Source organism: Panthera pardus, unplaced genomic scaffold (genome assembly GCF_024362965.1).
Source record: "Panthera pardus isolate Hobbes unplaced genomic scaffold, ASM2436296v1 HiC_scaffold_18, whole genome shotgun sequence".
In the NCBI taxonomy this organism is placed as follows: domain Eukaryota; kingdom Metazoa; phylum Chordata; class Mammalia; order Carnivora; family Felidae; genus Panthera; species Panthera pardus.
The window spans coordinates 10,503,374-10,514,473 of record NW_026526743.1 but is presented as its reverse complement, the minus strand read 5'-3'; the positions used below and the strand labels follow the sequence as shown (position 1 = coordinate 10,514,473).

The 11,100-nt window shown below is 49.5% G+C and overlaps 1 protein-coding gene across 5 annotated transcripts in view; it reads right to left on the bottom strand.

Annotated features, from left to right (window-relative positions):
* Positions 1-11,100, bottom strand: part of SMIM17 (small integral membrane protein 17) — a 37,349-nt gene that overhangs the window by 9,881 nt on the left and 16,368 nt on the right. For 4 of the 5 annotated variants that reach the window (XM_019436982.2, XM_019436984.2, XM_019436989.2 and 1 more), the window contains exon 3: positions 246-481. In XM_019436982.2, the coding sequence (XP_019292527.2) occupies positions 246-408 (163 nt within the window). In that variant the 5' untranslated portion in view covers positions 409-481. Of the gene's footprint in view, positions 1-245; positions 482-6,086; positions 6,321-11,100 lie in introns of those variants that run through there. The other variant, XM_019436988.2, reaches the window with a different exon arrangement.

Here is an 11,100-nt window from a genome sequence, read left to right as displayed (position 1 = left end):
CCGCAGGCGCAGATGCAGGCGAGGGAAGCCAGCCAGCGGTCCCCTGAGCCCACATCATCCTGTTGACCTGCAGAAGCGTGAGCGGAGAAATGACTGTTGCCTTAAGCCACTGAGTTTTGGGGCGACTCGCTCCACAGCAAAAGCTGACGGACACAAGGTCCATAAACATTTGTTGAATGAATGTTAACGAATGTTGCGTCTTCCCCACCCCACCCCCAACCTCCCATGGGACCCCCGCCCCTCACCTTTCTCGTCACCATCACAGCCGGTGGCCCCGACCTCCACAGCCACCCAGTCTTTGGTGGGGGTGGCGCGCTTCTCCCAGGCCCTGCTCTCCCGAGGTAGCAGCGTCTTGGCCCTCTCGGGCTCCAGCAGCCCCCGAATCTGCTCAGGCCTGAGGCTCTGCATCTTCCCGGGAGGCGGGGCGAGCTCGTCTTTCTCCTCCGGTTCCCGTTGGGTTCCCAGGCACGGGACTCAGAACCTGAGGACCGACAAACATTTAGTCATTCAGCAAACACTTACAGTGTCACCTGTGTGCCAGGCACTCTTTCTAGGTGCCAGAAACAGTGCAGTGATGGAAGCAAAGCCCACTGCTCTTGTGGGGCTCACATTCCAGCAGGGGTGGGGGTGGGGAGAGCCAGACAGCGCGCCACACGATGGTACGTGCTCTAGAGACCAATGAAGCAAGAAAGGGAATAGCAGTTTCAAGGCGGGGGGGGGGGGGGGGGGGGGGGGCAGAGCGTGGTGCCTAAGTGGCCCAGGGGGTTAAGCCTCTGACCCTTGATTTCAGCTCAGGTCATGATCTCAAAGTTCCTGAGATCGAGCCCCATGTAGGGCTCTGCACTGACATCTCGGAGCCAGCTTGGGATTCTCTCTCTCCCTGTCTGTCCCTTCCCTGTGCATGTGTGCTCACTCTCTCTCTCTCAAAATAAATAAACATTTAAAAATAAAATACTCCTTAAGATTCCTATTGTATATACTTTGTCAACCCAAAATTCAGAAGGTTGTTTGCAAGAAGCCGCCTGAACTACGTGGTGTAATCCTTTGAGACTCTAATGCTGGTTTACGTTCTTATTCTAGGAAACTGCATATGTCATCAACCTTGTGTTATATTAACCTACTGAATGCCCTCGTGAATAGTAATTTTCTTTTTATGTTTTATTTATTTTTGAGACAGAGAGAGAGCACAAGCAGGGGGAGGGGCAGAGAGAGAAGGAGACACAGAATCAGAAGCAGACTCTGGGCTCTGAGCTGTCAGCACAGAGCCCGACGCGGGGCTCAAACCCACAAATCGTGAGATCATGACCTGAGCCGAAGTTGGACGTTCAACCAACTGAGCCACCCAGGCGCTCCGAATAGTAATTAAAAATAAAAAAATAAGTTCTCTTGGTGGGGAGGGAAAAAAAAAAGCCTTTCAAAGCATTTTCTTCTTTGATCAGGTTTATACAAATAAAACTTGTTACGTCAAATTTTAAAACCACAGGGAATACAGTCTAGATTCAAAGAGATATTAGCATCTCCACAATCAAATGCATATGGGAACCATGTTTGGAGTCAGAATCAAAGACACCTGGTGTGAAAAAAAATTTTTTAACACAAGAAAATGGATTATGGACTGGGAGGTCAAGGCATTCTTATTGCTTCCGTTAGGTGTGGACACGGCCTTACGGACAGTTAAGAAAATGTCCATCTTAATTTTTTAGAGATGTTTTTGTAATATGTAAGAGTAAACTGACGTGATGGCTGAGATTTGCTCTAAAATACTTCTAAGGGGCGCCTGGCTGGCTGAGTGGGTAGAGCATGTGACTCTCAATCTCAGGGTCATGAGTTCAAGCCTCACGATGGGCATTGGGTGTGGAGTCTACTTAAAAGTTGGGATGGGATGGGATGGGATGGGATGGAATGATAAGGTACTTCTGCAGTGAAGTCAAAAGAAGTAGACAACAGGGGGTCAGAACAAACAAATGATGATTTCTCAACCTGGAAAGTGGAAGATGGGGGCTCTCAGACCCATCCTTGTACCCGTGAGTAGATGTGAAATGTTTTCATAACAGAAACTAACATATGCTTGTGGATACGCAGACTATGTCCTTTGCTTCAACGTCACTAATCATCACGTAGGTCTTCCTTACAGACAGGGGTGACTCACAGACCCTCGAAACCCAAATTCAAATGCATTTCCCCAGACACCTGTGCCCTCTCTCCCCCACCTCCTGCACATCCTGCCTCCTGGGTCCCCTGCTCTTGACCACGGCTCCACCATCCATCTTCCCCGCCATTGTCCACAAGCATCACTGTCCACTTGCCTCCTCACCCGCACATCCAAAGGACCGCTAAGCCCACCTGCTCTTGTCTTACAGAATGCTACCCCTGCTCTGCTCTAGGCCTGTCCAGTCCACTCCACCAATGACCCCACCAATCCTGTTCCCTAACCCCTCTCCCCAGTCCATCCCACCAGCTGCACGCACCTCAAGATCTCTGGTCACATGGGTGGAGGCAGGTTCCTAACGTGGCCTCAAAGCCTCCATCACCACATTCCCTACACTTTCCCTCCTTCAGGACAGTCCGGGAGGTGGTCTTAGACATACCTGAATAGCACTGAACCCCAAAGAGGCAAGGTTCCCCACCTCTTCAGCACCCTCTTTTATTGCTATTTAAAATAGCTATTTTATTGCTATTGAGTTAAAATAGGAGCACCTGGGTGGTTCAGTGGGTTGAGCATCCAATTCTTGATTTTGGCTCAGGTGATGATCTCATGGTCGTGAGTTCGAGCCCCATGTCAGGCTCTGTGCTGACAGCTCACAGCCTAGAGCCTGCTTCAGATTGTGTGTCTCCCTCTCTGTGCCCCTCCCCTGACCACATTAAAAAGAACTCTTTAGACACCGTGTTAGTTTCTTATGGCTGCTGCAGCAAATTACCACAAATTGGGTGGCTTAAGACAACGCAAATTTATCATCTTACAGTCCTGCAGCTCAGAAGTCTGAAATGGGTCTCAGTGGAATAAAATCAAGGCGTCTCAGGGCCGTGCTCCTTCTGGAGGTTCTGGGGGAGAATCAGTCTCCTTGCCTTCTCAAGTATCTTAGGCCGCCTGCATTGCTTGGCCCCGTGGCCCCTTCCTCCATCTTTAAAGCCAGCATCGGCCATTTGAGCGTTTTCACACTGCGTGTGAGACTCTCCCTCACCTCCCTCTTCCACTTTTAAGGGTCCTTATGATTGCACTACCCCCACACAAATAATCCAGGATCATGCCCCCATCCCAAATCTCAGTTGATTAGCAACCTTAATGTCATCTGCAGCCTTAATCTTCCCTCACCCTGTGACCAACGTATTCACACCATCTGGGGGTGAGGGCGTGGACATCTTTCTGCCCACCACAGGTGTCAAATAAAAATGCTAGGAGGGAAAAAAAAAAGGTGGGGGGGATTTAAAGGATAAAGAGTAGGTGAAAGCTGGGTGAATGCTAGGGTGTTGCTGGAGGAGAGAACAGTCGCAAAGGTAGGAAAAGAATGCATGGCACTAATGAGATAGTCACTGCTGCTAGCAGGGCAAGGCACGGGCGTGACGGCGTGGGGTGAATTTCAGCTCTGCCACACATTAGCGGCGTGACCTTAGGCAGGTCGCTTAAGATTCCCCACATTTTGGGGCGCCTGGGTGACTCAGTCAGTTAAGGGTCCGACTCTTGATTTCGGCTCAGGGCACGATCTCCCAGTTCGTGGGTTCGAACCCCAAGTCGGGCTCTGCACCGACAGTGCGGAGCCTACTTGGGATTCTTTCCCTCCCTCTCCCCCTCCTCTGCACCCCCCCAAATAAACAAACTTGAAAAAAATTGTCCCCATCTCAATGTGCTCATCTGTCAAATGGGGGTGTGTATAGTGGCATCAGCTATCTCACAGACTTGTGGTGCGTTTTCTTCTGAAACCGAAGGAGATTAATGCCCAGGAGTGCCTGATGAGTGGGGGAACCAATTGGTTCTCCCTCTGCCTGACTTGTCCTCGCCCTTCTGTGTCGGCTTCTAGAAACTGTGCCCACACCTCAAGGCTGAGCCGAGACATCACTTCCTGTGGGACCCTGTTAACACCTGCCACCCACGAGTGCTGGAATGGAAATGACTTTTTCAAAGCATTTCTCAGCCAGAACTTTGTGCAAGGCCTGTACTGGGCACCTGAGGATGCACCGGACACCTTCAGTAGCTCCCATTCTCCCGCGGGAGAAGGAGAAGTGAGCAGAGAGGATCAAGGAGAGCAGCAGACCCGGTGTTGCAGCAGAGGGGAACCCCGGGGGTAAGGCTCCACCTCCAGGAGTTTGGCGTAAAACACAAATGGGATGGATCCAGAAAGCTAAATAAAGGGTCCCTCCCCACCCACACCTCCCGCTTTTACTTTCATTGTTTTTTTTTTTTTTTAGTGTTTTTTATTCATTTTTGAGAGGCAGAGACAGAGCACGAGCAGGAGAGGGGCAGAGAGAGAGGGAGACACAGAATCGGAAGCAGCCTCCAGGCTCTGAGCTGTCAGCGCTGAGCCCGACGCAGGGCTCAAACTCACAGACTGTGAGATCATGACCTGAGCTGAAGCCGGACACTTAACCGACTGAGCCACCCAGGCGCCCCTACTTTCACTGTTTGAAAGTGAAAATTAACTATGAGGCTAGAGAAACACTTCTCTGTTGTAAGGGAAACAGGGGCAAATGCCAACACGAGCAGTGCATGATATGGGCAGAGGTGATAGAGAGTAGTGGGGACTGTGGCAAAGGAGACTGTGTCTAGGAAGCAGCCCCATTCCGCCCTACCCATATTTGCAGAGTGAAAATGTGGGCCCAGTGTCTCCTAGCTTCTGATTTCTCAAGAGAACACTGGAAGTCTATAGGTTCAGATGACATCTCCCACATTTTAAAATGCCAATACTTTCAAACGTTTAAAAGGAAGACACCAGGCCAGTGAGCCAAAGAGCACAGGTCGTGGGGCTGTGAGTTTGCAATCAAGGTGTGCGCTGGGGATAGGGAGAGGAGGCCGTGAGCACAAACATTTTCCAAGGGAAAAGAAAATACTGGCCTTCATGGAAAAGTTAGTGAAACAGCACGAGTGGGGGGGTCCCGTTTGGTTCTTCTTTCCTTTTCCTTTCTCTCTCTGTCTACCTTTTTCGTTTTTAATATGAATATATAATCCTGTGTTCAGGCTAATGGGAAGGAAGGCCCAGGAAGAGGGGTGGCCAATGGAGAAGACAGGAGCCCTGGGATCCAGGTCAGAAGAGGCTGGATCTGGTTGGATGGAGACGGGAGGAGGGGAGGGACAGAGCGAAATCTGCGGGGCTGACAAGGGTGTGTGTGTGGAATTCACACCGCACAGCCTCCCCGTCCTCCGAGAAATAGCAAACAGGTCATCCGCGAAGAAGAAACCAGGGGGATGCGGTAACAACAGTAACAGTATCAGCAACACGGGCAGCCACCTTTTCCAGGAGCGCTCCGGTGTGCCAGGCCTGGGGCGCACGCCCCACCCTCTTCCTAACGGATTCCTCTCCATAATTCTCCGCAGCAGATACTGACACGCCCATTTTGCAGACGGAGAAGGCCCTCGATCAAAGCCACACAGCTAATCGGAGTTGGGCGGGGATGCAAACGTGTCCGATTCCCGCGCCTGTGCGCAGCGCCACTGTAGGGCGGTACACGCGCGCCCAGACACACAACGCACACTCGCGCAAGTGCACACGCGGGCGGGCACAGGGACACGGCGTGCTGCACACATTGGGGGGACCGACCGAGATGCCAAGACCCCCGCGAGACCTGGGCGCACGTGCATGCGGCAACCCACGAGGCTGCGCAACGCGGGGTCATTCCCCTCCTCGCACGGGGCCAGGCGCACAGGCTCGGACAAACAGACCCGACCCAGCCCCAGCCCGGTCACTCTTCCAGTAGAGGGGCTTGGAGACCCCCTCCCCGGGCCTACACCTCTGCTTCCACCCCCAGACACAGACAACTCGCACACATTCACACGCGCGCTCCTGAGGTCGCCGCCCGCGTCCCCCTTCCCTCCCCCGCCCAGCCCAGTTTCCCAGCCCCACCTCCCGCCCGCGGGGGTCCCTCGGAGGACTCACCCTCCCCAACCAGACCCAGTCCGGGCACTGCAGAGCGGGCGCAGCAGCTACCGCGGCTGCGCAGACGTGGAGGCAGCAGGGGAGGGGGGAAGGTGGAAGAGGGGGATGGCCTTCTCGCCTCCTCCCCTCTCCGCTCGGCTCCGGGGAGCAGCGCCTGCAGTAGCGTAGGGAACCGAGCGGAGGGGCCCCAGGTTCCCTACCCAACCGAGTCGGCTGCGATGCGGTTGCGGGGCTTGTGCCGATAGGCCACAGTGGGATGAGCCGCCCATCCTCCGCTGTTGGGAACCGAGGTTCTGTCCTACTTCCCCTGCTGCAGCTGCGTGCCAAGCCCACTAACTTTCTTGGCTCGTGGTAGTTCTCTACTCCACAACCCTGGGTCAGGGTAGGAGGGAGGAGGAAGGACTTGGAGCAGAGGTGTGGCAGCCCCTGGGACCCGGAGGCCAGGCTGCCTAGGGTCAGAGGCTGGCGCTACCATTTGCTCCTAGGGTGTTTTTGGGTGTGTCACTTAGCATGTCTGGGCCCCGGTTTCCCATTCTGTTAAGTGGGAATGATTATGCTTACCACCTCCCAGGTAAAAAAAAAAAAAAAAAAAAAAAAAAAAAAAAAAAACATATGGTGCTTGTATGGTGTTTAGAACAGTGCCTAACAGTTGCTACTATTATCACTGTTGTTCGAGTTTTACAATGTAATCGCTACCTGACAAATTGCTCTCGGGGAAGCTACATCAAATTTTTAGATTTTTGATAACGCCATGGGTGGGGGGGAGAAAGTGGTTTTCTTTTTGGTCTTCTTTTCATTTCATTACGTGTTTGTTGATCAGTTATCTTCTGTTTGTGAATTGGTTGTTCATACCTTCCCTGCCTTACTCTGTGTAGCGTTTGCTTCTTGATTTATAGGCATTCTTTATATATTCTGAATACTGATCCTTTGCCTGTTACTTTACCTGTGGCAGATATCTTCTCCTGGCCTGTCACTTGTCTTTTCACTTTGCTTACACAGTACCTCAAATTTTGGGTTTTGATAAAGTAAAAGCTATCTGTTTTTCCTACTTTCATAAACACACTTTCTTCTACAGTCTCATACTTTACAGTCTTGTTTTACGTTTAGTTTGTTGTACTGCTGGAACTTTTTGGAATAGTGTCAAGTAAAAACTTAACTTTATATTCCAAATGGATAGACAGTTGAATAATTCTGGTTTCCCAGAAAAGCAGTCAAAATAACTGTCATTTATCCAACCAATTTGATGAGCAAAGGCATCAAATGTCCATTATTTCATTTCATTCAAAGGCTCCAAGTGGTAGGTATTATTATCCCCATTTAACAGAGAAGGGAACTAAGGCATGAAGGAATTAAAGGATTTGTCCAGAGGACACATGGCAAGAATATGGGAGGATAGAGATTGGTTTCCTTAGGCATTTCCATATTTGCCACATAATTCGGAGGGGAAGCTTTCTTTGTTTAGAAGTTTAGGAAATGATGGGGCACCTGTGTGGCTCAGTCACTTGGGTGTCCAACTTTGGCTCAAATCATGATCTTGCAATTCGTGGGTTTGAGCCCCGCCTTGGGCTCTGTGCTGATAGCTCAGAGCCTAAAGCCTGCTTCAGATTCTGTGTCTCCCTCTCTCTCTGCCACTCCCCAGCTCAGGCTGTCTGTCTGTCTGTCTCTCTCTCTTAAAAGTAAACAAACATTTAAAAAATAATTTAAAAAAGAAGTTTAAGAGATGAACTTCCAGCCATTCCCAGCATAGTTCGGTGTGAAGAAGGGATAGGCGGGGGGAGGTGGATTTAGATAAAGGCCCTTCATTCACCCCTTCACCACTTCCTTTGATAGCAAAACGTCCTGTGCAGGACACTAGGGGAGCTGCCCAGCCCATGGAGCCTTTGATGGACTTGAGAGGTTGGCTTCCAGACCTAGATCCACTGTGCACCAGCTGTGTAACTGTGGGAGGTGAATTAACTGGGTCTCCGTTTCCTTATCTATAAAATAAGGACAATAACAGTTCCTAACTCATAGGGTTATCATCAACATCAAAGGACTTAATACATGCACACTGCATACAGATTGAGCTATTGTTATTGATCACCAGATCCTCAACTTGGGGGAAAATTCCAGGTGTGATCCTGATAGTTCAGATGATTAAAGGTTGCTCTTGGGGCACCTGGGTGGCTCACTTCAGCTCAGGTCATGATCTCACATATTGTGGGTTCAAGCCCTGCATTGGGCTCTGTGCTGACAGCTCAGAGCCTGAAGCCTGCTTCAGATTCTGTGTCTCCCTCTCTCTCTGTCCCCCACTTGCCCACACACTCTGTCTCTCTCTCTCAAAAATAAACATTAAAAACTTAAAAATAAATAAAAATAAAAAGCTGTTATGTTGCAGATGTCGTTCTGAGTGCCACGACAGTTGAGGCCTGTGTCTTAATGGAGTTTATAGTCTAGTGAAATGAAGCAGACAAACCAATAAATACAGAAAAAAATATAGTTTGTGTTAATTCAATGAATTACATGAAATAGATCGACATGATAGTAACTGTGAGGCCACTTTAGACGAGAGTGGTCAGGAGAGGTCTTTTTGAAAAGGTGGCATTTTGGGATCAGACCTGAAAGGGGAAAAGGAGCCAGTTATGCAAGAATTCATGGCAGAAAGGACAGCAGGGCCTGAGGAACAACAATGAGGCCAATGTAACCAGAGTGGTCAGAGAAGGGAGAGAGTAACAGGATATAGGATCAGTCATCCAGAGTCTTGAAAGCCACAGTGACATCTTTGAATGTTATTGTAAGTGCACCGGGAAGTTACCGAAGGGCATTGAGGAAGGCTGTGATATAATCCAGTTTACATTTTCAAGGCATGACTGGAACTGTTGTGTGGGGAAAACTCTAGAAAGGGCAATGGGTAAAATGGGAGTATCAGTTAAGAGGCTGCTGCAATCAACCAGGTAAAACATGATGGTAGTCTGGCAGCAGGGGGGAGGGCAGTGGACAGATGCAGGATACACTTTAGAGATGGGGCTGAGAGGACTCACTAATGGATGGCATGTGAAAGGTAGGAAAAAGGAAGGAATCAAGGCAGACTTTTGGACTTTGAGCCTAAGCAACTACGTGCTCTATGGTGAATGAAGAGAGTAGACCAACTGTGTGTGTGTGTGTGTGTGTGTGTGTGAGAGAGAGAGAGAGAGAGAGAGAGAGAGAGAGAGAGAGATCCAGAATTCCCTCTTTGGGGCATGTTAAATACCCGATGCCTGTGTTTCTGAGGTTAATACTAGGAGAGCTTAGGATACCCAGATACCAGCATTCGGAAACTCTGGGGGTGACAGTTGGGTCCAGGAATCTGCTCACAAGGGTTCAGGTATCTAGCAGAGGTAGCGGCAAAATTATGGTCCCGGAACTGTCCGCGGTGCTGAACTGGCAGGGCCTGAGCTGTCCGAGGTGCTGAATCTGCAGCAGACTAGCTGGAAAGGTCTCTCCTCTCTCTCTCTCCTCTCCCTCTCTCCCTCCCTCTCTCTCCGCCCGCCCTGTTGCCTCCCTCATCCTCTCTCCCTCTCCCCTTTTCAAAGACCCTATCTGCATCTGCCTGGGAAAAGCCCTGTCATTGCCTGGAAACAAAACTCTCTGGCTGTGGGGAGCGCAGATGAAAGCAAATGAGGGCAAAAACACAGAGTCATTTATATATAAGAAGCAGCTTTGGCTCTTAGGACAGCAGACCCTTGGCTACATCTGACTAGAATTATTAACACGGAGTTTCCAAAGCATCTGAGGGGTAGGGGTGGATGTACAAAAAGCAGGAAAGGTTCCCAGGGTTAGAGCTAATGGTTACCTTGGGCTGGGGGGAAACAGAGGAGTTACTATATAGGTATATGTGAATTTTTGGAAAGGCCCTAGTTTTTATGTTGTGAGATGGGGTCACAAGAAGGATATATACTGTAGATTAATACAAATACATCATGGCTATATTTTATGCTAACCTGAATTATAAACATTTGAAATCATGAGCATGGGGGTAGGGGGGGGTGGCATTTTTTTTAAATGAGATGAGAAGAAGCCTCACAATTCAAAACTTCCTCAAAAGTCCATACTTTTGAATATGACCAATTATGTACATTGTAAGCTATGCTTGTTATTATAATATCACTCTACCTGGTAAAGAGACATACCAACCACCTTCTGTTAGGATTAGTCTTAAATTAGGTGGGTTTTGAACTGTCCAAGTTTTGGGGCAGGTGGGTGGCTCAGTCAGTTAAGCATCCGACTTCAGCTTAGGTCAGGTCATGGTCTCACGGTTTGCGAGTTCAAGCCCCGCGTCTGGTTCTGTGTTGACAGCTCAGAGCCTGGAGCCTCCTTCGGATTCTGTGTCTCCCTCGCTCTCTGCCCCTCCCCCACTCATGCTGTCTCTATCTCTAATAAATTAAAAAAAAAATGAACTGTCCAAGTTCTTCAAGAAAGAGTCCCTGGCATAAACTCCAACCACTGTGGGATTAATGAATGAACAAATGAATAAATTTGTTCTTCCCAAAGATCTGGTCACCAGGAAAGCCACAGCTGCTCCTCTCAAGAGACAGACATTCATAAAGCACCCACTATGCACTGGCTATTGCAGGGGACAACCAGGATGCCTGAGGCATATCCCCTTCCCCTAAGTGGATGGTTTCCACACCCTTTCAAGAGGCAGGAAGCTTTAAGCCTCTGATATGAGCTCTTTGATCACCTCAAAGTCACTGAAGTATGGCTTTTATCCATTTTTTTTTTTAAGTTTATCTTATTTGAGAAAGGGAGAGTGTGAGTGCAGGAGGGTCAGAGAGAAGGGGAGATTGAGAATCCCAAGTAGGATCCACGCTGACAGCACAGAGCCTGATGTGGGACTTGAGCCCATGACCCCATGAGATCATGAGCTGAGCCAAAATCAAGAGTCGGGTGCTTAACTGACTGAGCCACCCAGGTGCCCCTGGCTCTTAGTTACTTTTCTATCTTCTCATGGAGTTGTTGGTGGGTATTGACATTCCAAATTCCCTAAAGAAGTGGA